Source organism: Rhinolophus sinicus, linkage group LG05, assembly GCF_036562045.2.
Source record: "Rhinolophus sinicus isolate RSC01 linkage group LG05, ASM3656204v1, whole genome shotgun sequence".
Lineage (NCBI taxonomy): Eukaryota > Metazoa > Chordata > Mammalia > Chiroptera > Rhinolophidae > Rhinolophus > Rhinolophus sinicus.
In genome coordinates, this window is record NC_133755.1 from 173,697,946 (window position 1) to 173,723,957 (window position 26,012).

Sequence of the window (26,012 nt, forward strand, 5' to 3'; positions counted from 1 at the left end):
CTGTGGCCTATATTTTTATTAATTATGATTTGTCATGTGGTAATAGAGTATAAGATATTTATGTCCTTGATTAAAATTAGGTTAGCAACAATTTTTGCTTGGTCTTGACTAGGCATATAGTAAAACATGGTATTTTTGTAAAATTTTAGCTTTATTGAGGTATAATTGACATATAATATTGTAAGATATATGAAGTGCACATCATGGAGATTTGATATGCAAGGTCTGATCAAACAATATGGTGAATGTTTAAATAAAAAATTCTAGATGGCAAAAGACACATTGCCACTAATCCCCCTCAAAATATTCCCATTCGCTTCCAACACACTTATGATCATTCTTACCACTTTCTGAAGCAGTTCTGGAAGTCCTCTTTTGTGAGTGTCTTTAGTTGTGCTGTCGTGGCTGCCTCGATGTCCTGAATCGATTCAAAACATTTACCTTTCGTGGTCACTTTGTCTTTGGGGAAGAGCCAGAAGTCACACAGTGCCAGATCCCATGAATAAGGTGGATGAGGGCACACCGTAATGTTTCTATTTGACAGAAATTGTTGTACCAGAAGTGATGTGTGACATGGAGTGTTGTGAAGATGGAGGATGAAACCATTTGCCCATTTCATGTTAATGTGCTGTTCGTGATCCATGATTTATGGCACACTTTAAAACACACCTTCTCTCGACCATAGCACACACCCACTTACTGCACCGAACAAGTTGAAACTTGTCACACACTGTTACTGAGGTTCCATGTGCCACTTCCCTTATTGAAGATCCCTTCTTTTCCATTGGATGGCGCTTGGCAGCAGCATTTACCATATTTTGTGATCCCAATGGAAAGGCTCCGTGTCACACATCGCTTCCGGTACGACAATTTCTGTCAAATAAATACATTACAGTGTGTCCTCATCCACTTTATTCACTGGATCTGGCACCATGTGACTTCTGGCTCTTCCCCAAAGTCAAAATGACCATGAAATATAAATGTTTTGAATCGATTCAGGACATCGAGGCAGCCATGACAGTGCAACTAAAGACATTCACAAGAGAGGACTTCCAGAACTGCTTCAGGAAATGGCAAGAATGATGGGATAAGTGTGTTGGAAGCGAGGGGGAATATTTTGAGGGGGATTAATGGCAACGTGCCTTTTGCTGTAATATATTTTTTAAAATTTAAACATTCACCATATTGTTTGATCACACCTTGTACATATGTAGTGAAAGGAATCCTCCCATGTAGTTTTTAACACACCCATCAGCTCATATATTTATCTTTTATTTAAGTTCTACTCTCTTAGGAAATTTAAATTATATAACATAGTTTATCTACTATAGTCACCATGTTTCACATTAGATCCTGAGACTTTATCATCTTATAGCTGAAAGTTTGTCCCCTTTTACCGACCTCTTCCTATTTCCCCCAGCCCCTGGCAACCACTTTTCTACTTTCTGTTTCTACAAATTTGACGTGTGTGTGTGCATATATATGTGTATGTCATTTCCCCTAAACCTTTTATTAAGAGAATTTGTAAAAATACAGAAAAGTAGAAAAAATTATACAATGAACAATAAGCTCACCACTTGAATTCTATAATTTTTACCATTTTGCTATATTTGCTTCTCGTGTCATTTTGCATTGTAAGTTTGAGAATAGGATACTTCTTAAGTAGTAATTTACATAATTCTCCAGATCTTTGCCAAGGAATTTAATTTTAGGTGCCTGTTAACACATATGTCCTGTTATATTATCATCTCAGAATGAAGCATTAGGTAAAGTCTAGTTTTATGATTTGGAAATATGCTGCTTTTTGTACTTTTAGGATGGAGTGCTAAACTGAGAGTATTTTACTGTAGTTGGGCAGAGTCTAAAGAACTTGAAAAATCTTACATAGTTTGAAACCCCAAGTGACTTTATAAACTCATAGAACTAAAGTTATTTGGGTGACTTCAGTGATAAAAAATGGAACCAGACAATGCAAACCCATTGGCACTGTCTGAAGAATGTTGGAGATGGTTCAATCTTACAGGCAGTTCTGGCATACAGAGATGTACATATAAAAGGTACCAAAAGGTCAGAAGTGTCTTAAATCTGGAAGTAGGAATAGAACAGGGGCATGCAAATATTTCCATGCAATCAATTGTTCTGATATTTTTTCATTTTCAGAAGCACATCTCTTTAAATTTCCTTCTTCCTTCTGACATAATTCCTCTCCTCCCTTCATAGCAAGTAGTTCTTATCTCAAGGTTATATGGAAGAAATATGCTTGTTTTATGCTGGCTGATATTTTATTTTACTTTTTTGTTAGTAACAGAAATGATGTTGCTGGATCTAAAGGAATAAGAGCTCAAATGACTCAAGAGCATTCTGTCTTTTTCCATATTTACCCAGAGTATTTTTTTTTAAATACACACACACACACACACACACACACACACACACACACACACACACAGAGTCAAACTAACGTTTTGGGAATTCCCATGTTTTCTGTTATGTGACTTGGCTTCTGTGGCAACCTTCTGACTTCAGCCCCAGGGGTTGCGGTTACTTGGGTGGCATGTTCTGGCTGTGTTGCTTGCTGCTGACCAGCTGTGTGACCTTGAGCAAGTCACTTAAGGTCTCCATTTCCTGATCCATAAAGTGAGGGGATTGGGTTAACGCAGTTTTACAGGTCTGCTCTACCAGGATTAAAAATTCCTCGGTTCTGTGTTCACATGTAAATTTTTGTGGAGATTCGATTAGTTTTTATAACTGGTGGACTGGTGATCTTATGTAATGGCTCTTACTTGCCAATTAAAATTAGAAAGTGTACCTTTAAGCATGTATTAACTGCATGAAAAAAAATTCTGCTTGTACGCATGAGTGTACCCGTATGTGTAGATGTATATATATGTACGTAATGACTCACTTTTCTCCAAGATAAGGAGTTAAAAGCTTATATGTCTAAAGTACAATCTGGCCTTTAATATAAGTAAGACTCTTGTCTTTTGCAAGTATAGATTCAGTCACATTTTTAAAATAATGAAAATATTACCTTAAAAAGTGGTTGTCACATATTTGTCCAGGATAACTTAAAACTTCTGTTTAAACTATTTTCTCCTATAGAATATAATTTCAAAATTTTGAACATTATGGAGATGTAATCCTGTTCTCCCACTCAGCACAGCCCCTCCCAGTAACTAATACAAACTGACCTGAAAATGTTGCTTTATCTTTTGAGTATACTTCAAATTGAAGGTCTTGCATCAAAAGATGTAACAAAACTTAAAAACCCTTGAACCTCTGGTCTGTCACTTTTTTAAGGCAACAGAATGCATGTTTTTGATAAAATTGTGACCTATTGGGATTACAAAGATTGCCAAATGCAGGACACTGTAGCTCAGCTAACTTAAAAATGAACTAACTCCAGCAAGGAACATAGAGTAAGTGTACACCCGATATTTTGCAAATCACAAAATCATTTTGAAGGGCTGCTCCTGAGGCTGGGTTTTTATGACCGTAACATTCCAGCTGTGGTTTTGGAGGCAGAATGTTTACTACCACTTTAAATGCAAGGACGGTCGGTAGGTGTGTATTCTTACTGCTAAAAGGCTTAAAAAAGCAGCTGAGGCTCCCTTCAAGTGAGTAAACCTTTATTCAGCAAACTTTGGAACCGCGTTCCTATGGAACTTTGGTGGTAATTCTGGAATGTGGGTCCAACAGCAGCGCAGTCATGGGCGAGCCTGGCGGCTCCAAGGCCGGATGGCAGGCTGTCCCAGCTAATCGCTTCAGGCAGCCCATGGAAAACCACTTTCTGGTTAAGTCTGCATCACACTCTTCCACCAATGGAAAAAATTGAACATGATGAGGGTGTGTAGCTAGCAGACAAAAATATATCCAGCATTGCACAGGATCTGTTTTTAGCTCTTAACGGCTGAGTCTTTGAGTGTTAGACGCTGTTTCCTGCCTGACCATGGGCAGACAGAAGAGAGAGTTCGGGGATGTGCATAGAGACCTTGACTTTGTGAAACTTTTTCTACTAATTAAGCGAGTCTGAGAAAAACTGGCTGCATCCAGAGTTTTGGCAAAGGTAAGGTTATAAATGTTTGTTTCCCCCCCTTTGGAGTTGAGACGTAATTTTATATGTGAGATATAAATGGTTTTTGACATGCTCCTTTGGCAATATTTTATTTTGGACTTTATTTTGTGTGCTGGCTTTTCTTTGTTTTACATTATTTTGTACATGGGCTACAGACATTGGTGTGCATAAGGGAATATTACCTTTCAATTTGAGTGTCGATACGCTTTTAAACACCTATGTAGTTATCTACCCCGTTTTACTAATTAATTCTCCAGAAGCTGATGGTATCTACTGTGTTAGGCTTATTTTTCCTGATAGCTCAAGAAAGTGCCAGCTTTCAGTCTGGTCATGGTAAGGCATGAATGATTATTACCTTATCTTTGTGAGGCACAAAAGGAAATTAAAATGGGGCAGAGTTTGTGTTTTGCCGTTTCCTGGTTATTAGTTAACCTCACCAGGCCTTAGTTTTGAGCTGAGTGTGCTACTTAGTTGAAGAGTTGCTTTTCAAACTGGTAATTTGAGGTACACTGTTTATTAAAAGTTCGTCCTTAACTTTTGTTTCGAACTTTCTGAAAAAGCAATGGAACTCCTTGAAATCCGAATGTGAGGGTCACCTTGTTTAAGGAGAGTGATTGATTCATGTTGTCAGCCCACAGAGACTGCTCATTCATTAGGCATTTGTCTCCATTCTGAGCTTATCGGCAGAGATGGAGAAAGTCTGGCTTGGCATCCTGCTTCCTCCTCTTTACGTTCATTTGGCCAAGCGTGTAATTCTCAGAAAATTGGTAGGTGGAGAGACAGAAATAGGAAGCTTTATTGAAGTTGTTGTAGCTTGGGAGATTATTTATAGAATTTCTGGAGAGTAAGGGTACGGCTGAAGAGCTGCTACAGGTTTTCCTAACACGTGGAAGCATTTCACTGTGGCCCCTCTGTCTCCCTTAGGGATTCTAAAGTTGTAAGCTCACTTTCAGTATCATGAGATTAGGCGTTATTTCAGGTTGGACAGTGTGTGTTCCTTTTCAGTGTGTGTCTTCTGTGTGGATATAATTTGCGTCATCAGTTCCTTCACTTCCACAGAAATGTCTTTTAGGGATGGAGGAATGGTGAATGCTGTCCAGGAAAATTAGAATTAATAGAGACATTGGTAACATTTTATTTATTACTCTTCCTGCGGCTGTGGATCTAGAATGTGCTGCTATGACAGAGCCGGCAACCACTTAGAGCAGGAATAGAGCAAGCACTGCCTTCTTCTCTAGTCAAATTAGCACTTGTCAACTACTTTGATTTTCGCCGGAATTCGTAGACGGAAACTGAAGTCTGTGGAAGAACCTTATGACTCCAATCCACACTGACCAGACTGCACATAATGTTTTGAATGCAAATAGATAACACCTTTCCTTCAATATTTCAGTGCAGAGGGAGTGACTTACAAAGCCTTCGCCAAGAGATTATCCTTCTGAAGTGGTTCCCCACTTAACCCTTAAGTAAAACAGATGATTCTGTGTAGGTGGCCCAAGATTGTGTTTGAAAAGAGCCACGTTCCTTTTTCAGAGATTTAAGGTTAGTGCAGGGTCTCTACAACCTCTTTCTAACATAGTCAATAGATGTGGAAAGAACACAGAAGAAAGCCTAAAGGGAAAGCCTGCATGCCTTAAATATCTGATGGGACACGTTTCTGTGTCTGCATGTGCCTCCAGGTTTGGCCCACTTTGTAAGATTCATTTATGTGGACATAATAAATTACATTAGTGACATCACTTAGCTCAACTGTTAGATTTTTTTTTTTTTTTTTAAATCATATCCTTTTTAGGGAACATTTAGAGCATAGTCTTTTGGACATTTAAAACAATTGTAAGTGATAATTTGTAGTTTTCACTTGAAATTAAGTGTATCGTAGATAACAGCCAAGTTAAAAATGGCTTTCCTAGTAGGACAAAAAAAAAAGAGATTAGGGTATGGACTTGAAAGAAATAGCAACAATGTTAAAGACAGGGAAAAGTAGTTAATAATCGTAGTCAATAAACATGAATTTCAGACTATTGACACACAAAAGTACTAAGCATTGTGTTTATCATAGTTTGAATTCTAACAATGGTTTGAATTGAGTGTCTTTTGATTACTCAGGCCTGTCTAGAATGGGCGTGTAAGTGTTAGAAGGGTTTAACGTCAGTGTCCCAGAAATATATTCTACATTCGATTTTCAGCTACTTATATAGATTCCATGGTATTGTGAGCTGAAAAGGGACCTTAGACAGTTTCTCAAATGGGAAAAGTGAAAAACTAAAGAACTGAAGTGGCTTGTCCAAAGTTGCTGAGATTGTTAGTTGCCGATCTGGGATGAGATCCCAGGTATCCCATTAGTCCTTCCCTTATACTGCCTGTTTTTTTAATTGCAAATACTTTGGCATATCCTGATGTATCCTTGTAAATTGATAGAGACATGGATATGTGTGTGTGTATGTATATATATGTATATATCTATATGTGTATGTATACACGTATCTATCCATTTCCTTCCTTGCCTCTTACCCGTCTTCCCTTCTTACCTTTCTTTCCTCTACTTACCTACCTACTTACCAAACCACACAGATTTAAATCTTTGGTCAGAGACAAGACAAAGACTTGTTTCTCTTGAATCCCAATGAACTTCAAAGCTGTACACTCAGTTGGTGGCTGTCATTCCCATTGACTGTTGCCAGAGAGCATTCCAGGTGCACATGTGTTACTCTAACCTATGGTGATAAGGCAGCTTTGATTAGACTTCATCTGCCAGTCTGTTCCTGTTTCAGTTTAAGAGTTTTGTTTTCTTCATGATCCCATTCCAATAGAACACTGTTTAGTTTTTGTCAGTTCTGTGCCTGACAAGGGACAGACTATGGAAGGGAACAGAAAAACAGCAGACAGGCTTTAGCTTTAGTGCCAAGGAAATGTAAGTCACTTTTGGAAAACTAAACTTTACATATGAAGTGATAGAAGACATTATTGTTTCACTCTGGATAAGGGATGTGGTAGGTGCTACACGTAGTGTCAGGAAGAAGTTGATTGAGGGCATTCCTGGGACTTCAATAAAGGTTTAAAAATTGTGGGTATTTTTAGGACAATATTGGAAAGCAAAAATAATTCTTATCCAGTTTTCGCACTCAACTATGACACATCTCCATAGCTGTGGAATTGTCAGAGTAGGATTTCTAAAGCAGAGATGTGAAAAAGGGCTAACATGGTATGGAGTTTACAGGATGGGAAACCTGAAAATCCATATGGCTAAAGCCAATTAAAAGAAACTCTGAATGGGAAGAATGAAAATAGATTTGTTTTCAAGTTGTCCGTAGCTGCTCCTGGCAGGTAGAAAAAGGCATCTTAAAAACAAATGAAAGGAATTATTATACAGAGATAGCCATAAACCAGGAAAATCCATGATATTAAGAGGTAGTAGATGGCAAAGAGCTTTGTGAAAAGTGTGTATAAATTCATGGAATACACACGTGCACCCCTACTCGTATATGAGAGTGCATATATTCCACTGGAAATTGACGGGATGATTACAAATGAATCAGAAACAGCCACTCAAATTAACACAAAACAATAACAACAACGAAACCCCAGAAATAACTGGAACCTAGCAAAAACTTTTACTTACCTCCCCACCCCCCAACATGTGGCTTATAGGGAAAAAAAATAGAAATTCTAGGAAGACTCAGTGATAAGCAGTTTACCAAAGATTTCCTCACTGGAGTCCATGCTGTCACAGTCCTTGTGTCCTGCCACGGACACATATTGTGAGTCAGATGTTTCCTCTGAAGTGTCTCGGACAGTAGAGGGTGTTTGTTCTTGGGACAGTTTCTACTCGTGCGCGTGAGTCCTTCCACCTTGGCTGCTCCCAGACAACACCAGCCATCGCCTGTGTCTCCACTGCCGCATCAGTGGTCTCGCCAGTCATTCCATTCACATGCTGGGATTTCTCAAGGTACGCAAACACAGGACAGCAACTACCACTTTTTAAATCTTCTTTTATTCCTCTATCCTTCTAACTATCATCTGATTCCATTGTGTTCCCCATTATAGAAAAACTCCTTGAGCAAGTTGTCTCTGTTCACTGTCTTCAATGTCATTGACCTCATCCTCAAACTCACTCCAACTCGGCTTTCTCCACTCCCACTCTGCTCTGGTCAAGTTCACGGATAACCTCCAGGGCTCTGTTCTCAGTCGTTGTTGTTAGTTGAACTATCAGCCGCATTTGACTCCCGCTCAGTCTCCTCCCTGAAATGCCCTTTCTCGATTGGCTTTAAGGGCAACTTAGTCATTCGGTTTCCTCTTAACTTGCTTCACTGGTGGCTCCTGTTTCCTCCTGTGTTGCTCCTATTTCCTTGACCGTTTCATGTTGGAGTGCTATAGGGCCTCTTTGGACCTCTTCCCTTCCCTTTGTGTACTTGTCCCCTTGGAGAGTTCATCCAGTGTATGCTTTAAACACCACCTTCATATGGATGATAGCAAATTTGTACCTCCGGCCCGACTCGCCCTTGAACTCTAGGCTCCTCTCTACAATGATCTACTCAACATTTTATGTCCAACAGACATCTCAAACCTGACCTATGCAGAATCCACTCCTCATCTTCCCAGCCTGCTCTGTGTTGCCTTCTGCATTCTTCCAATGGCTTAGCCTGAAAATTGTGGCATCATCCCTGACCTGTCACCACTCACCCATCCACCTGGGAGCCCTGTTGGCTCTCCCTACAGCTGTATCCAGACTCAGACCATTCCCTACCGCTCCCACCTGACTCTGACCCACGTCATCTCTCACCTGAATTAGCATAACGAGCCCTCCAGTTCCACTTTGCTACCAACAGTCCAGATCCACAGGGCGGCCACAGTGGGCCTTTTGAAATATGCCCCCCGATGAGACTTCTCTAGTCACCACCCTCTAATCATGCCTTTCCATCTCAGTGTGAAAGCCAAAGTCCTTAAAATGTCCCTTTGGGCAACATTCTCTGGCTCCCTGTCCCCTCTCTGACCTTTGCTATTCTAGCCACGTTGGCCTCCTGCCCATTCACCTCTCCGGGCATTTGTACTTTCTGTCTTCTGTTCCTAATGCTCTCTCCCCAGAACTCACATGGTCTCCCCTCCTGGAAGTACTTGCTTAAATGTCACCAGTCAGTGAGGCCTTCCCCTACTCCCCTTTCTAAAACGCACCCTCCCCTCACATTGCCTATTCCCCCCTTCCCTTCTTTATTTATTTTTGCTAAAGTACTTAATCACTTTCTAATATATAATATATTAATTTTCCTTGTTTATTGTTCATGTCTCCGCATTGTAATATAAGCTCTATGAGGTCAGGATTTTTAAAAATCTATTTATCCCCAGAGCCTGGAACAGTATCTAGCACAAAGCAGTTAGTAAACATTCATTGCATTAGTCAAAGTGTATCCTATCTAGGACACCTGATGATGTAGCCAAAGCAATCGAATATAAATGCTAAATACCTGTGAACTCCTATATTTTATTTTAAAAATGTAAATGATATATTTTATGATACATATATTTCCTTATTACGGCAGCAATTTGTAAACTACTTAGCATTAGATGGAATTGAAGCTTCAGGAAGATGCCTCTCGGTTACTCTGTGGTCTTGCGTGTACCTGTCCACTGGGACTTGGTCACCATGTCCCACCCCCAAGCCTTTGGGAGGTACACTGTAAGTTATAATTGGGATTTAGAATGATGGCCATGAAGCTTAAATATCAAGGAAACAAAATTCCCACGTGTGCACATATTCTTTGTAAAGCAGTAGCGTAACTACATTTTAACCTAAAAGCTCCTCAGTTAACTTAAAATTTTAGTTTTTCATTTCATTCTCACATCCCAGTCCTCAGCTGCCTGGAAAGAAAGATACCTTGAGAGAAAGGACTTTTTTCAATGTTTTGTTTCCTAAAAGGGCATAGGTCCCCACCATTCTTCTAAAATGGGAGCCTGACAGTTAAGTTATACTCTCAAAAACTATATGGAATAGCTTCAGATTAAAATGTACAGGGAAATTTAAAATTATTTTGATGTATATAATATAAAATTATTTTGGTGAAAATTTGAAATTGTTTTGATGTAAAACTTAAAAAATCCAGGTTTGAATCTTACCTTTATTCAGCCTTAGTGGTCTTCCCAAATTATTTAATCCGTGGAGGTTAAAGTTCTCTTTCTTATAAAACAGGGATGATTACGGAAGCTGTTGGGCTTCTTGTGCCCCAGTGAACCCTGGCCCACAGCAGCTCAGAATTTTTATTGTTAAACCCTCCTCCCTCCCTCTGTGTGTCCATCTATTATTAGCTATAATTTTTTAAATTCATATAAATTATGAAATTTAAACTATACCTTGTACTCCTCATTTTTTCTTCCTCTGAAAGTTGCTGTGAAGTCGCTAGCTACAATCTTACCAGTTTTGTTGTGAATGTTCATATGATTTCTGGAAAAGTCCAGCAGTGATTGGTGTAGTTTTAAATGCAGGCCCAAGAACAACTTAGGTTATAGCCTGAAGACGTAGACGTATAGAAACGATCTCTCAGATCCGGCTCCCAGCCGAGGTGAAGTAGAATAGTCACTCATTTATGAGGGTGAGGAAAGTACCTATTTAAATGAGGGGTGGGGGGAATATGTGTGGTTTAAGCTGTTCATTTTGTAACTTAAATGGAACAGTGTATAATGAAGAAATATTTTGCCAAGAATAACTTGGTACAATTACCAGGGTATATTTTGGTCACAAAGTGTGATTGAGATTTAGGAGTACAGTGCCTGCTTCTGATTTACTGAAGCACATGCCGTACATATAGGTCTCCTCGTCAACGAGAAGACATGGCTACAGCCTGGGATCCCAATGCATGGTCTTCTGTGTCACTTTTGGTGGAAAGCTTGGGAAGGGGCCTATCCATGTCTGCCTCGCTGTTTGTGGAGTGGTTCATGTCCATCAGCATTACAAGAGAAGCTCATTTAAAAGTCATGCTCATCATTTTGAACCTTGTGAGTCTAGTTCTGGCATCCCATGCAGCTCAAGGCCTGTGGAGACCAGGATGTCGGCTAGATTGTGTATGAGACATGAGGTAGAGTTGGTAGAAAAGGCAGAGTGGGGCCACTAAACATTTGATATATTAAAAAAAAAAAAAAGTCCGTTCTAGAAAGAGTGTGGACACATATGAAATGTACTTTGAAAATCTCTAAAAGAGAAATAAGAAAAAAAGTTTTATCTTTACCAGGATTTTAAAATTTTAGACTATATTAATTGTGTAATTTTAATTGAAAGGTGATTTAAAAAAAGAACATCCTGAGATATTTTCAGTTTCTGTGACAGTTCGGATGTAACTGGGCCTCTCAACTCACTCACTGACATTCCAGAAACATACCAGTAATACTTGTGGGATTGTTGGTCTCACCACGTCTCTCATAAACTCAGTCCTGTTACAGTTGTCATAAACTCACTTATTGATTCTACAAATGGTTCGTGTTAATAATCGCTCCCCCTTCCCTTTGGGGAAGGGACCAGCTCATACATCCCTTTTGTTTCCTTCATTGTGCCCAGCACACAGGTAAATACATAGGAGGGTCTCCAAAACTTCATGTTGAGTTGCCACGTGGAACTCTTATTTCACTTCAGTCCCCCAAGTCTCTGCCAACACTAAGAACATTTTCCTCCTTTTGACAACACTGCCCCCCACACTGATCTCTGAGCTGTTGATTACTGGGGATTTCTTCCCAGATGATATCCCAAAGTGTCCCTAGGAGATGGTTCACATGGCAGTGCTTCTGGGGACAGTGGAGTGGGGGAGGGTGTGCGGAGTCGTGGGCGAAGGACTGACCAAGTTTCCCCAGCCTCCTCTCCCTCCCTTTGCCTTCTCTTACCTCCTCCTCCTCATCTCTCTAAACTCTGTCCTTGACACTTGGGCTCAGACCCTGCTCCACTGATCACATTCCTGAACAGGAGTGGGGAGGGGTCTCTCTATTTAAGTTCACTTGCTGATTCAGTCATTTATGGCTTCAGCAAGTGGGTATGGTACGCCCGTGTCTTTGCTTATGCCCTTTCTGTCCCTTGGAATGTCCTTTCCTTTCATCATTTGGCAGAATCCCACACACCCTTCAAGACTCAGTTCTTCCATTAACGTCTTTTTGGGGTCATTTTTAACTTTCATAGGAGAGGTATGACTGTCCAGTGAAAGTTTCTCTCAAGAGGTAGAATGCAAAATGGTGAGGACCATGGGCCTAACTTGTGGTGCTCAGAGCTGCACATTAAAGATGGATAGTCCTTGCCTTTTGTCATTCTTCTTCTCTCTAGCTGAAGTATTGCCTTGGGCAATGATTTTTTCAAGTATTTTGAGACTCTCTAGACTTTAGTTATCCTTGGGTCTTACTAGAAGGGATATGCCATTCTGAAGAAACTGCCACTTGCAGTTTTGTGTCAAATTTTTTTTCAAACTCTTTGACTTACTCAAGAAGATATATTTTCACTTTGCAGCACAATATACAGGCAAGTGAGCAAGCACAAAAAATAATTTAGTGTCATGAAATAATATTTTACCCTTACTAGGATGAAATTCTATTCTATTCTATTCTATTCTATTCTATTCTATTCTATTCTATTCTATTCTATTCTATTCTATTCTATTCTATTCTATTCTAAAATACTAGTATTAAGTCATTAAATGAATTTAATGACCCAACAATGGGTCATGACCCACAGTTTGACAAACACTTTTATAAGCAATGCTGCAGATGTTAGATGTTAGAAGGTTTTATAAAACAGGTGTGAGTGCTGAGACCTGGCTTGTGACAGATTGGCTTACTAAGGTGATGAACTGTGCAGGAAGCTGGCCTATTGTCTCGGTGGAATTTATTGCGTTCCCTCTCCGAATACCAGCCACGCTTGTCGCCTGAGGTCCTGTTCTGGGCATTCCTTGCTGCACATTGTTTTATCCATTCATCTGTTAATGTGCGTGTGGAAGGAGCCCTGCGGACTGAACTAGAGCCAGTGAGAAGTGGATGTGGGCTTCTCAGCCCCTGGGCAGCAGCTTGCTTTCCTCCCACTTTGTAAGGATTATTCTTCCTAAGCACTCTTCCTGTGGAGAACAGATGTTCCTTTCGCCTGCCTCTTCAAACAAATTGGGTTCCAGTCTTCTTGTGATTAGAAATGAGCTCGGGTATTCAGTTCATGAATCCTGAGGGCCGTTCACTGACACAAGATGAGAAAAGCAGACTTGGGTAACATTTACAGAGTTTGTTAGTAAATTTGGATCCTTGACTTGAATGCTTACTTTTGTTTTAGATTCTTAGGCATATTTGTTCTGTATTTTAGGATTTTTAAATGAGACGGGCAATACAACTGTAAGGTAGGGTTTCTCCGCCTTGACACTATTGATATATGAGGCCAAATAATTATTTGTTGTGGGGGTTGTTTTGTGGGTTATAGGATGTTTAACAGCGTCCCTGCACTCCACCCACTAGGTGCCAGTAGTATAACCCCAGTTGTGACAACCAAAAATGTCTACAGATAATGCCAGATGCCCCCTCGGGGCCCAAATTGCCATGGCTGAGAACAACTGTACTAAGGGAATGCCAGTTGTTCAATGAGCACATAGGTTATTTCCTAATGTTTTCTAACACGAGTACCTAATGACACAAGTACATGGCTCTGTCGTCGTTTGGGTTAGCATTTGACAGATAGCTGACAAGTTAGGTAGTTTTACATGCTGTAATAATTTGGGGAATTGATCAAAATCTGACAGGTAGTAACAGTGGAACTTTGAAAATTCCAAATTTATATACATAAACAAATGTAATAATCAACGTCATAGTTAATAGTTAATGAAATATCTGAAACAGCAGACTATTAAAAGCTCTGATACCATAGTACATAAAATCAAATTTATAAATAAAAATTAATAATAGCACTGTAAATTTGTGTTGCATTTCACAGTTTTTTAGGTGGTTTCACATATATTTTCTCATTCAATTCTCAATCTATCTGATAGGTAGGTCAGGTATTTTTATCCAGAAGTTGCAAATGGAGAAAATGAGATTCAGAAGGTATAAGTAATTTGCCCAAAGACTCACATGCTATTTAAGACACAAGCAGATCTTAAACCCAAATTCTCGGACACAAACCAGACAAGGATTCTGAGATTTGTCTCCTTAATGATTGAAGCTCCCCCAAATCTCCCACCCCCAAATAAAGGGAACCTAGTAGATATTGTTATGGTTAATGATGGTTCGTCCTATTCTTATCTTTTTCTTTGCTCTTATCACTATCTGAAATGTTTGCCTTGGACAGTGATGAATCTCCTATTTCAGTATAAAACTCTGGGATTATGTTAGAAGCCTTCGTGGTATCTCGGGTGGTAGGACTTGAGCCTCCCTTAACTGCCTTGCCTGGCCATAAACCTGCTTTTGTGCAGCGTCCCCATGCCTGTGCTCTGCTCTGCGTCACCAGTCAGCCCCCAGCCCTCGTCTCAACACCATCTGGCCCACCAGGGGTTGCCTCTTATTCCCCTTTAGTTTGTCCATCTGGGCAGCTGGCTGAAGGCTGGAGACAAAGCAGTGCTGGAGGATTTTAGTTCCCTTTGCTGTAAACTCTACACTCCCTGGAAGTGGAAACTTTGGGAGCCTGACACGTCTGTTCAATCTGAAGGCAAATGAAGGAAAGGTAAATCTTGAATTTCCTCCTGAAAGATGTTTTGCTCTGGGATTTGGTAGGTCACAGTGGCTGCTGGGATGGTGGTGATGTATTTGCAAAATTCCTCCACATTGTTGGGCGTTGCCGGGGTAGTTAATTGATCACAATTGAAAAAAGAAAAACACCCTTCCATTATTTATCATTTTAGCTGAAAAAGCTACAGAGCACATTTATATGAATGGGGATTGGAAGGGAATTCAGAAAATGAGACACAAGAATTTCTTCTTCTTCTTTTTTTTAGGTTCATGAAATTGTGGTCAATTTTTAAATTTTCTAATATTTTACAATTATTCAATAATTGTAAAAAGTACATGCACAGCATACAGTATACTAAGTATACAGTATACGTCGTTTTTGCTAAGTGTACACAGTCTTGGTTCCGTACAATTTATCTTAGAGTGACTTCACTTAAATTATCTTTTGGTCAGCTGTGGGCCTCACTGCCCATTACTATACCTGATGTGTATTATTATTGCTGGTTGGTACACCTAATGTATATAATTTTTCTATTTAAAGGCACTGAGGACTTTTACCTATTTCTTAAAAATAAAAATAAAGCTTATAGAAAATCTGTTTCAGTGTGTTCAGCACCCTATCAACAAAAAATTTTAACTCAAATACCATCAAATTCCCTTAGTAAAAGCGTCAGAGTCAGGGGTGCTGAAAATTTGACCTATTCATTCTCTTGCGTCCAGACAAAAATCACAGCCGAAGCATGACATATAAGTATCTGTTCAACCTGCCAGACTTCTCAGCACAGCAATCCCATAGTTTCCCTCAGAGATGACCCTTCCTGTCAATATAGCCCTTGTAAATGTTGGATACATTCTTCCTGCTGCAGTGTCGGCCTGTTTTCCTTCTGCGGGAATGAGGAGAGATGTTGACCAGCTGGCATCACCCGTGTGTGACATGCTCGTTGTCATCCTCTTTTCCTCTAGGCAGCACTGTGTTAATTATCCAGACGTTTCCCTCTGGGTTTATGCATTGATCTTTCAGGCAGGCCCGTTGGGAGTGATTCCTGCTCAGTCTGTGCCCAAATCAACCTTCTCACATGTGAAGTTGCTTCCATTCAGTTCAACAGGTGTTTAGTAAATGCTTATGGGAACCCCAAAGATGTGGGCTTGAGTGGAGAGCGCCTCGTAAAGGACAGGCTCCAGGACTATGTATTTTTTGAAATGCGATGTGAAGTAAAACATTAAGCTATTTAAGTTTAAAAGTAGTAAAATGAGTCTAGGTTATAATCTGCTGCTGGAGTGTAAGCTTCCAACTGGGAGCCATCCTGCGGCTTTGAATCCAGCCTTTGTGTGTCCTTGAGGGGCTGATACCGTGGGCCTCTCAATAGCAGCTTTGTGCCTCTGGTGGAGGCGAGCTTGACACCGATGCCCTGGGCACGTGACCCTCAGATCAGAAGGGCCTGACAGAGCGGGGCAGCTCTGAGCGAGCTGCCCACGAGCCCTTCACCTTCAGCATTGTCACTGGACCTCGGTCTTGACGAAAGTAAGCAACACAAAAGCTCCCTCTGATCAGCTCATGTGACAGGTCTCAGTGGCAGTAGCCAGGAGCTACTGTCCACTTTCAGTGCCTTAAAATGTGGAGCTCAGAAAAGACTGACAACTCAGGTATTGGACATTTGAAAGGTGTGGTTCTCATGGTCCAGCTCTGGTGTCAGAGATGTCATGGGAGCCACCTTTTGGTGGCAACTCAGCCAGTGACTGTTCTGTCTTTTAGAGGTTTGTGAGAGCCACCCACTGAAAGTTAAGTGGCCGGTAATGTAGCCGTCACCATTTCAGGCCTCGTTGATGCGTTGCTGGCCTCAGTCTTTACAGACTCAATGAATAGATTTCCTCCTGATGCCTAAGTGGAAAATCTTCTTGACATCTCTCTTTTTTTTTTTTAAATTTAAAATGTATGTCTATGGATTGCCTCAGGCAGACTTGTGTCTTGGCCTTATTGGAGAAACTTAGGTTCTGTGCCAAGTGCTTCATTCACTTTAAAAGTCCCTGTTAAACCCTGCAAAGCAGCTATACAGATGGCTAATAGGCCATGAAAAGATGTTCAATATCACTGATCATTAAGGGAAATACAAATCAAAACCACAGTAAGATATCATCTCATACCTGTAGAAAATAACACGGTTTTGTGAGGATGTAGCGAAATTGGAACTGTTTGTGGGAATGTGAAATGGTGCAGTTGCTATGGGAAACAGTATGGTGGGTCCTCAAAAATTTAAAAATAGCATTACCATATGATCCAGCAATCCTCCTTCTGGGTATAAACCCAAAAGAATTCAAAACAGTGTCTCCAAAAAATGTTTGTACACCCGTTTTTATAGCAGCATTATTCACAGTAACCAAAAGATGGAAGCAACCTAAGTGTCCATTGACAAATGAATGGATAAGCAAAATGTGGTATATATACAATGGCATATTATTCAGTCTTAAAAAGGAAGGACATTTTGACACATGCTACAACATGGATGAACTGTGAAGACATTATGCTGAGTGAAATGAGCCAGTCACAAAAGAACAAATGCTGTATGATTCCACCTCCATGAGGCACCTAGAGTAGTCAAATTCAGAGAGACAGCAAGTGGAATTATGATTACCAGGGGTTGGGGGGAGAGGGGTGGGGAATTTTTGTTTAATGGGTATAGAGCTTTAGTTTTGCAAGATGCAAAGAGTTCTATAGATTGATTGTCTAACAATGTGAATGTACTTAACATGACTAACTGTACACTTTAAAATGGTCGAGATGGTAAATTTTGTGTTACGTGTGTTTTACCACAATTACAAATAAATCGTTTTCCAATTACAAATAAATCGTTTTATTGAGAAATAACTGACTGACATCATTGTATAAATTTAAAGCATACAGCATGATGGTTTGATTTACATATATTGTGAAATAGTTACCATAATAGGTTCAGCTAATATCCAGCTTCTCATGTTGATGCAATAAAAACAGAAGAAAGAAAAATTAGAAAAAAGGAAAAAATGTTCTCCTTGTGATGAGAACTCTTACAATTTTATTCTCTTAACTTTCCTGCATATCATACAGCAGTGTTAGCTATAGTTATCACATTGTACATTACATCCTAGTACTTATTTATCTTATAACTGGAAGTTTATACCTTTTGACCACCTAAGTTCAATTTCCCCTCCCCCCACACTCCACCTCTGGTAACAAGTCTGCTCTCTTTTTCTATGAGTTTGGTTTTTCTTTTTAGATTCCACATGCAAATGAGATTTTAAGTATTTGTCTTTCTCTGACTTATTTCACTTAGCTTAACGCCTTTGAGGTCCATCCATGTTGTTACAAATGGTAGGATTTCCTTGTATTTTTATGGGTGAAAAATATTCCATTGTATGTGGAACACACACACACACACACACACACACACACACACACACACACACAAAACTTCTTTATCCATTCATCCATCAGTGGACACTTAGGTTATTTCCACACCTTGGCTATTGATAATGCTGCTGTGAATAGGGGCAGGTATCTCTTCCAGTTAGTGTTTTCATTTCCTGTGGTTATATTCCCAGAAGGGGAATTGCTGAATCATATGGTGGTTCTATTGTTAATTTTTTGAGGGACCTTCATGCTACTTTCCATAGTGGCTGTCCCAATTTGCAGTTCCACCAGCTGTGCACAAAACGTTCCCTTTTCTCCACATCCATGCCAGTACAGGCGTGAGGGGATGTCTCATTGTGGTTTTAATTTGCATTTCTCTAATGATGAGTGATGTTGAACATCTTTTCATTTACATGTTGGTCTTTTATATGTCTTCTTTGGAGAAATGTCTATTCAGATCCTGTGCTCATTTTAAATTGGGTTAGTTGTTTTTTGCTATACATCTCAGTATGAGTTCTTCATATATTTTGGATATTAAACCCTCATCTGGTACATGGTTTGCAAATATTTTTCCCATTCCGTAGGTTGTTATGCTTTGTTGATGGTTTCTTTTGCTGTGCAGAAGTTTATTTTGGTGTAGTCCCACTTGTTTTTTATTTTGTTGTTTGTGCTTTAGGTGTCATCTTCAAAAAATCACTACTAAGACCCATGTTAAGGATTGTATTCCCATGTTTTTTCTAGGAGTTTCATGATTTTAGGTCTTACATTTAAGTCTTTAATCCATTTTGAGTTAAGTTTTATGAGTGGTGTAAGATATGGGTCTGGTTTCATTTTTTTATAGTGAATATCCAACTATCCCATCACCATTTATTGAAAAGAGTATTTTTTATCCATTGAGTATTCTTGGTTTCCTTGTCAAATGTTAGTTGACCTTATATGCTTAGGTTTACTTTTGGGCTCTCAATTCTGTTGCGTTGGTCAATTTGTCTGGTTTTATACCAGTGCTATGCTGTTTTGATGACTATAGCTTTATATTGTAGTTTCAAACTACGTAGGAAGTATGACACCTCCCCTTTTTGTTCTTTCTCAGGATTTATTTGGTTATTCAGGGTCTTATATTGTTCCATGTAAATTTTAGGAGTATTTTTATACTTCTTCAAAAAATGCCATTGGAATCTTGATAGGGATTACATTGCATCTATAGGTAGCTTTTGGTAGTATTGACATTTTCACAATATTAAGTCTTCTATAAACATAGGATATCTTTCCATTTATTTGTGTCTTCATCGATATTTTTCATCAGTGTCTTATAGTTTTCAGGACATGTGTCTTTTATTTCCTTAGTTAATTTATTTCTATGTATTTTATTGTTTTCGATGCTATTGTGAATGGAATCTATTTTTTTATTCCTTTTTCAGGAAATTTGTTGTTAGTGTATAGAAATGCTACTGATTTTTGCATGTTAATTTTGTATCCTGCAACTTTACTGAATTTGTTGATTAAATCTAACAGTTTTTTGGTTGAGTTTTTAGGATTTTCTATATATGACATCATGTCATCTGTGAATAGAGACAGTTTTATTTCTTCCTTCCCAATTCTGATACATTTAATTTCTTTTTCTTACCTGATTAGCTACGTTTCCCAGTACTGTGTTGAATGGGAGTGGTGTGTGTGGCACCCTTTTTTGTTCCTGATCTTAGAGGAAAAGCTTTCAATCTTTCACCGTTGAGTATGGTGCCAGCTGTGGCCTTGTCATATATGGCTTTTATTATGTTGACATATGTTCCTTCGATGTCTAATTTGCTGAGTTTTTATCATGAATGGATGTTGAATTTTGTCAAATGCTTTTTCTGTGTCTATTGAGATGATCATATGATTTTTTTCTTTCATTCTATTAATATAATATATTAATATTATAATACATTGATTGATTTGTGTATGTTGAACCATACTTACATCCCAAGGACAAATTCTACTTGGTCAGGGTGTATGATCCTTTTAATGTGCTGATGAATTTGGTGTGTTAGTATTTTATTGAGAATTTTTTACATCTATAGTCATTAGGGATATTGGCTGTAGTTTTCTTTTCTAGTAGTGTCTTTTTCTGGTTTGGTATCAGGGTAATACTGTAAAATGAGTTTGGGAACCATTCCCCTGTCTTCAATTTTTTGGGAAGAGTTTGAGAAGGATTGGTGTTCACCCGTCTTTAAATGTTTGGTAAAATTCACTAGTGAAGCTATCTGATCCCGAGCTTTTCTTTGGCGGAAGATTTTTGATTACTGAGTCAATCTCTTTACTAGTAATTAATCTATTTATATTTTTTATTTCTTTCTGATTCAATCTTAGTAAGTTGTATGTTTCTAAGAATTTTTCCATTTCTCTTCGTTTGTCCAGTTGGCATATAGTAGTTCATAAATTATTTTTTAAGAGGAAAAAAAAAGTCACTTTGGAGCCCTCACTGCTCTGCTCTCTGTGGGTCTGTAGAGAAAATGAAGTCTTTGTGTCCCAGCAGTGAGCACTGCCAGATGGCAGCACCCCCAGCCAGCCCTCTTCCCCTCAGAGGCGGGCCTCCTGCCCCCACCCTTTGTGTAGCAAGGCTCAAATATGTGCTTGAAGAAAACCTTTCATCTCATTTATGGGGTTAACTTCTATAACATCATCTATTTTAGCCAAGGACTACTTCACTGTGTTTCAGCATTTGGGGGTTTGTTTTTGTTGCTTGGTCAAATAGAGAACAATGACCTGCTCTTGCCATCTTGAAATGATGCTCCTGCACTGTTGTCAGTGTGGTGAGTCAGAGTTGTTTTCCTAGTAGTGGTGACAGATGAGCCATGACTCATTCCAGTGCTTTCACCTGCTCTCCCCTGAAACAAAGGCATGCATTTGACTACAGAGGGTGTGTTGAGTTAATGGCCTTTACAAGATTGGATGGGCAGCTCTGGCTTCCTTTACATCTTCCAAACAACCCCGATGAGTCAGGAGTTCACAGACATTTTCCTTATTATTTTGACAGTGATTCTGGATACCAGTCGTTTCTTCAGGTCATTTACATTATGCCTTTGTTTTTATTCTTTTGGGAACTTAATGTAAAATACTTGACAGAGTTTCTCATATTTCTGTTTTCCAGGGTCACTTCATGGACTTACTTCCCACATTTGTTAACCATGCTGCCTTACTCTCAGGACCACATAAAGCCGACTGACCATTAATCTCCCTCAGAGCACAAATTACACTGCAGGTAAATCCAGCTCGCGTGAGTTGTGTGGTTCACTGTCTGGCAGGTTGCATGACTCTGATTAAGGTAATAGGTAAAGGTGTAATTTTTGGTCCAGTTATTTTTGTTTTAAAATGTGTTTGATAACTGCCACCGAAGAAAAGTCGATCCATTTGACTTCCATCTTGTGGCTATCCATTCTTAGGTATGAAAGAATGAATATTAAAATCCTGCTGAATGTGTTTGGAAACATGCATGGAAGTGTCACCTCCAAATTTACTAAAACTGAGAGGGCAAGGTTTGGATCAAATTTCACTTTGAATTTGGCTGAACTAATAGGCTCATTGTGAAAATTGGGGTTTTAAGGGGAATTAAAAGAATCTCACATTTTATTTTGATACCCGTACGTCAACTTCAAACTTTTTTCTCTCATCATGTTCTAAAGTGAGGACTTTTAAAGTCTTTATAAAACTCTAGAAATTAGTTTTATTAAATGTTTTTCTGCCCCAAATAAGAACTTTTATTCCCCTCTGTTTCAATCTCCACCTAGTTTTTGAGGACTTCTAGTTCTTTTGTGATAGCCCTGCTCTGTGTGGCATATGAAAGCTCCAGCAGATTGTGGTATTGGAGTCAGGTTATTATAAATGTGGTCATTTTTTTTTAGCAGAAATCTCTTAAATTGGTGTGCAGTGGTAACTTTTCCAGTAGTTTCTGTGTAATGAAAATATATCTCTCCGGTTATTGAAAAAAATCAATGTATTTGGACTGAGAGAATAAATATACTTTCCCCTCATTTTTTTTTTTCTTCTTCAAGAATTATTGATTCAAAACCTCCCAACACTAAGCCAAAAGGAGATCTGTGCCTTAGGCTGATTTTTATTCCAGTTCAATTTCTGAATTAAGTTCATACATCAAATTGTGTTTAAAGTAACTAGCACATGAGTGTGCAGTATTTTCTATCTGGCTAACGACTCGCTTACACAATGAGGAGAAACAATTCAGTCACTCGTGTTCCTTCTTCTCTGAGTTATGTCGGGCACAGAAAGAAGTTGCTCAGTTCCTTTGTAATAGGAACTTTTTTTTTTTTTTTTTTTTTAAAGAAAGTTCTGTTATAATAGAGTGTAATGTAGGTCATGGCTTTTACTGATACTCCTGTTCTTAATTTAGGGTAAAATGGGGAACTCCGAGAGTCAGTACACCTTTCAAGGATCTAAAAATCATAGCAATACTATTACTGGTGCAAAGCAAAAGCCTTGCTCCCTGAAAATACGCAGTATTCATGCAAAAGATGACAAGTCCTTGCACGGATGGGGTCACGGAAGCAGTGGAGCGGGGTACAAGTCCAGGTCCCTGGCCCGAAGCTGCCTGTCTCACTTTAAGAGTAACCAGCCTTATGCCTCCAGACTCGGAGGACCCACCTGCAAAGTCTCCAAAGGCCATGCCTACTCCAAGCACAGGACCAATGTCTCAGGGAGTGATTTCCAGGGCAGCCACGCTGCTTTCTCACCTGAGAACGGATTCCACTGTGTTGCCCACGAACGGGCAGAAAACCGCCCGGCCTCGAAGGACTGCAATGGACACCTTCTTAACTGCTACGGGAGAAACGAGAGCATGGCCTCCACCCCGCCGGGCGAGGACCGGAAGAGCCCCAGGGTGCTCATCAAGACGCTGGGGAAGCTGGACGGGCGCCTCCGCGTGGAGTTCCACAACGGCGGCAGCCACAGCAAGGCGCCCCCGGAGGCGGCGGGCGGGCCGGTGCAGCTGCTGCGGTACTCGCCCACCCTGGGCCCGGGAGCCCACGCGCAGCCCAGCCCGCGCCTTTCTCCCGCAGGCTCGCGCCCGCGCTCCAGCAAGGGCAGCTCTCTGAGCTCCGAGTCGTCCTGGTACGACTCCCCCTGGGGCCACGGTGAGGGCAGCGAGGCCGAGGGCCCCTTCGCCACCCCCAGCTCGCCCGACCCCAGCCTCCAAGCCAGCTTCCCTCCCAGGGACGCCCCGAAGCCCTTCAACCAAAGCTCCTCCCTGTCCTCCCTCCGGGAACTCTACCCAGATGCCACCCTGGGGAGTCTGTCCCCCTCCGGGATCCGACTCTCCGATGAGTACATTGGCACCCCCGCCAACCTCAGCCATCGCGTCTCCTTCGCCTCTGATATTGACGTGCCATCCAGAGTGGGGCACAGGGACCCGGGCCAGTATGCGTCCTTCACTCTCCCCTGCAGAAAGTCCAAAGCCTTGACAGAGGACGCTTCAAAGAAGGACACTCTGAAAGCCAGAATGCGTCGCATCAGTGACTGGACGGGAAGCCTCTCCCGAAAGAAAAGGAAACTCCAGGTGAGTGAGCTTTAGAGCATCAGTAAAGGTTCCCTTCGTTTTCCAGTCTGTGAAATGGGAGTGCCCTAGAGAGCGGTCCTGTGGCTTCAATGTGCCTAAGACCTGGCACAGTCTTGGTTGAGGTGTGGGGTTGTTGTTTTTTCCTCCCTTTTGCATTGGCACGCTTACCCTGCAGCTTGTCTCTCTGATTCTGTGCAGTCATGCCTCTTGTATTCTTGTATGAACTCCACAGGCCTCACCCACGACGTGGCCACACTGTTCCTAGAAAGTACTGCTTTGGAGAGAAGTCCCCACTGAATTGCTTATCTGAGAATTTTGCTAGAGCCCATTCTTAAAACCCGCACAAAAAGGATGGGTGATAGATCATTGTTATTTTGGGAGGTGTAGCCTTCCTGAACTTCATAGATACTACTTTGGGAAAATTAAAATCTATACTTAAGTTAGTGCAGCAAAAAAAAAAAAAAAAAAGTTGATCTATCTATACATATGAATATAATCTCACCAACTCCTCATGGGATAATTAAGTTTTGAAAACATCTTGTATCTAAGAACCTGTAATAGTGACAATATGATAATGCGGATAAAATAAGAATCATGATGATAAGAATAATACTTTTAATGGTGTATAATGTCTGAATGGGGGAAACAAAGTGGTTTTACCACCAAGAAAAAAAATAACAATTTGCCTTTTTATGTAACTAATAGCAATTGCTAGGTTTTCAGTTGGTTGTTGTTATTTTTTGTTTTGGTTTTACTTTTAATTATTTATAGAAGAAAGCGTTTTGTTTTGTTTTGTTTTTTAAACTCAGTATAAGACATTGTTCAAGGGACTTTGGTAGGAAATTAGTCTCTAGTAGAATTACATTTTAACCTTCCTAGACAGACTTTTAGTTATAAAATTTCATGAGGTTTTGGGGTAGAAAATAGTATCACCTCCCTGAGTAGATTGTTTCAGATCTATAACATTTACCATCACTTCTTTCTTATGTAAGGTACCCTTGCCCCCCCATATTGTACTTTGTTGCCCTTTTTCCTCCTTTACACAGAAATAAAGAACACGATTCCCATCCTGTTATGGAGCTCCTCAGATCCCTGAATAGAGTAATTCGCTTACTCCTTCATCATCACTTCTTCAGGCTGAGCCACTAACTAGCAGAGATCTCTTTGACCTTTTTCTCTCAGCTTCCGTTTCCCAAACAACCAATAGCAGTTGAGAATAATGGGTGAAATAGCTCCTACTTTCTCCAGGGCTGCAATTCCACACAGACAACTGTCACGTTTTTTTGAGTCAAGTGTTATATGACTGATTTAAATTCAACTGTTATGTGTTGAGACCGCTAATTGATGTTGGCATTGAGTCAGTTATTCCATGTCTCTTATTTGCATAGAGTGTGTCTGTCATCTACATTTGTGGCCTGGGTTACACCCAGCTCTACTGATCTCATTTAGTGTCAATTCAATTCAAAAGCAGACCGGTGGCCACTGTGTCCCCATCCTGTCCCGTGCAAGCCCTCACTGCTGGACCCACGCATGAGAAGTGAACCTCTTTCAATTCTGTATCATCCAAAGACTTAATTCTGAATGATCCGTCAGCCTGTGGAGTTAAGAACAGACTGGTTAGAAGCAAAGAATCTGAATCAGAAAGATAGAAAGGACTTCCCCTCATTTTAAAAATGAAGACACTAATGTGTAAGGAGTTTGAAGGTCCTTTCTGAAGACACATGGCTAGTTAGTGGAGAAAACCGAGCCAAAGCCGCTTCTGCTAAACCTCAAACATGTGCTTTTTCCGCTTAGCCACATGAGCAAGGTATTATTGATAGACACTAGTAATTACCTTGGTGTGATTGAATATTAAGATAATAAACTATTTTTGATTTTTAAAAAGTGGCCTATAAAGGCAGCTTTTTAGTTTTGCTTGTGTTCCCATAATTGATACTCTACAAAGGCGAGCAAGGTGAACTTTTTGGGCAAGAATGCAATTTCTGTCGGCCATGCCTTCGTTTTTCTTTCACAATTTAATATGAGGGCCAGGTTTAGCTCTTTAAAAATGTAGTCAGTGCTTGGCAGCAAAGTTTGTGACAATATACTATAAAAAAGCACTAAACACATGTATACTCGCTTACACACAAACTCTCCTGTATGCCACAGGGGCTAAGTTTCTGAAAGTCTTACTGTGATGGATAGACCTACTTGTATTGGCTTTTAAAAAGTGATGGAAAAAGAGCCACCCTTTTTTTACAGGCCTTTCTACCACTCTGGTGAGTAGGAGCCTGAAAGCAGATTACTCAGTGAAAAAATACACAACTGAAAAAGGAAAATCACTCTAATGAGAGAGGGCCGAGGGGGTGGGC

General features: G+C 40.1%; 1 protein-coding gene across 5 annotated transcripts in view; it reads left to right on the top strand.

Annotated features, from left to right (window-relative positions):
- TIAM2 (TIAM Rac1 associated GEF 2) overlaps nucleotides 1-26,012 on the top strand; it is a 223,415-nt gene that overhangs the window by 90,077 nt on the left and 107,326 nt on the right. For 4 of the 5 annotated variants that reach the window (XM_074333725.1, XM_074333728.1, XM_074333726.1 and 1 more), the window contains exons 3-4: nucleotides 21,247-21,357; nucleotides 22,501-23,661. In XM_074333725.1, coding sequence (XP_074189826.1) covers nucleotides 22,507-23,661 — 1,155 coding nt within the window. In that variant the 5' untranslated portion in view covers nucleotides 21,247-21,357; nucleotides 22,501-22,506. Of the gene's footprint in view, nucleotides 1-3,588; nucleotides 4,067-21,246; nucleotides 21,358-22,500; nucleotides 23,662-26,012 lie in introns of those variants that run through there. The other variant, XM_019749238.2, reaches the window with a different exon arrangement.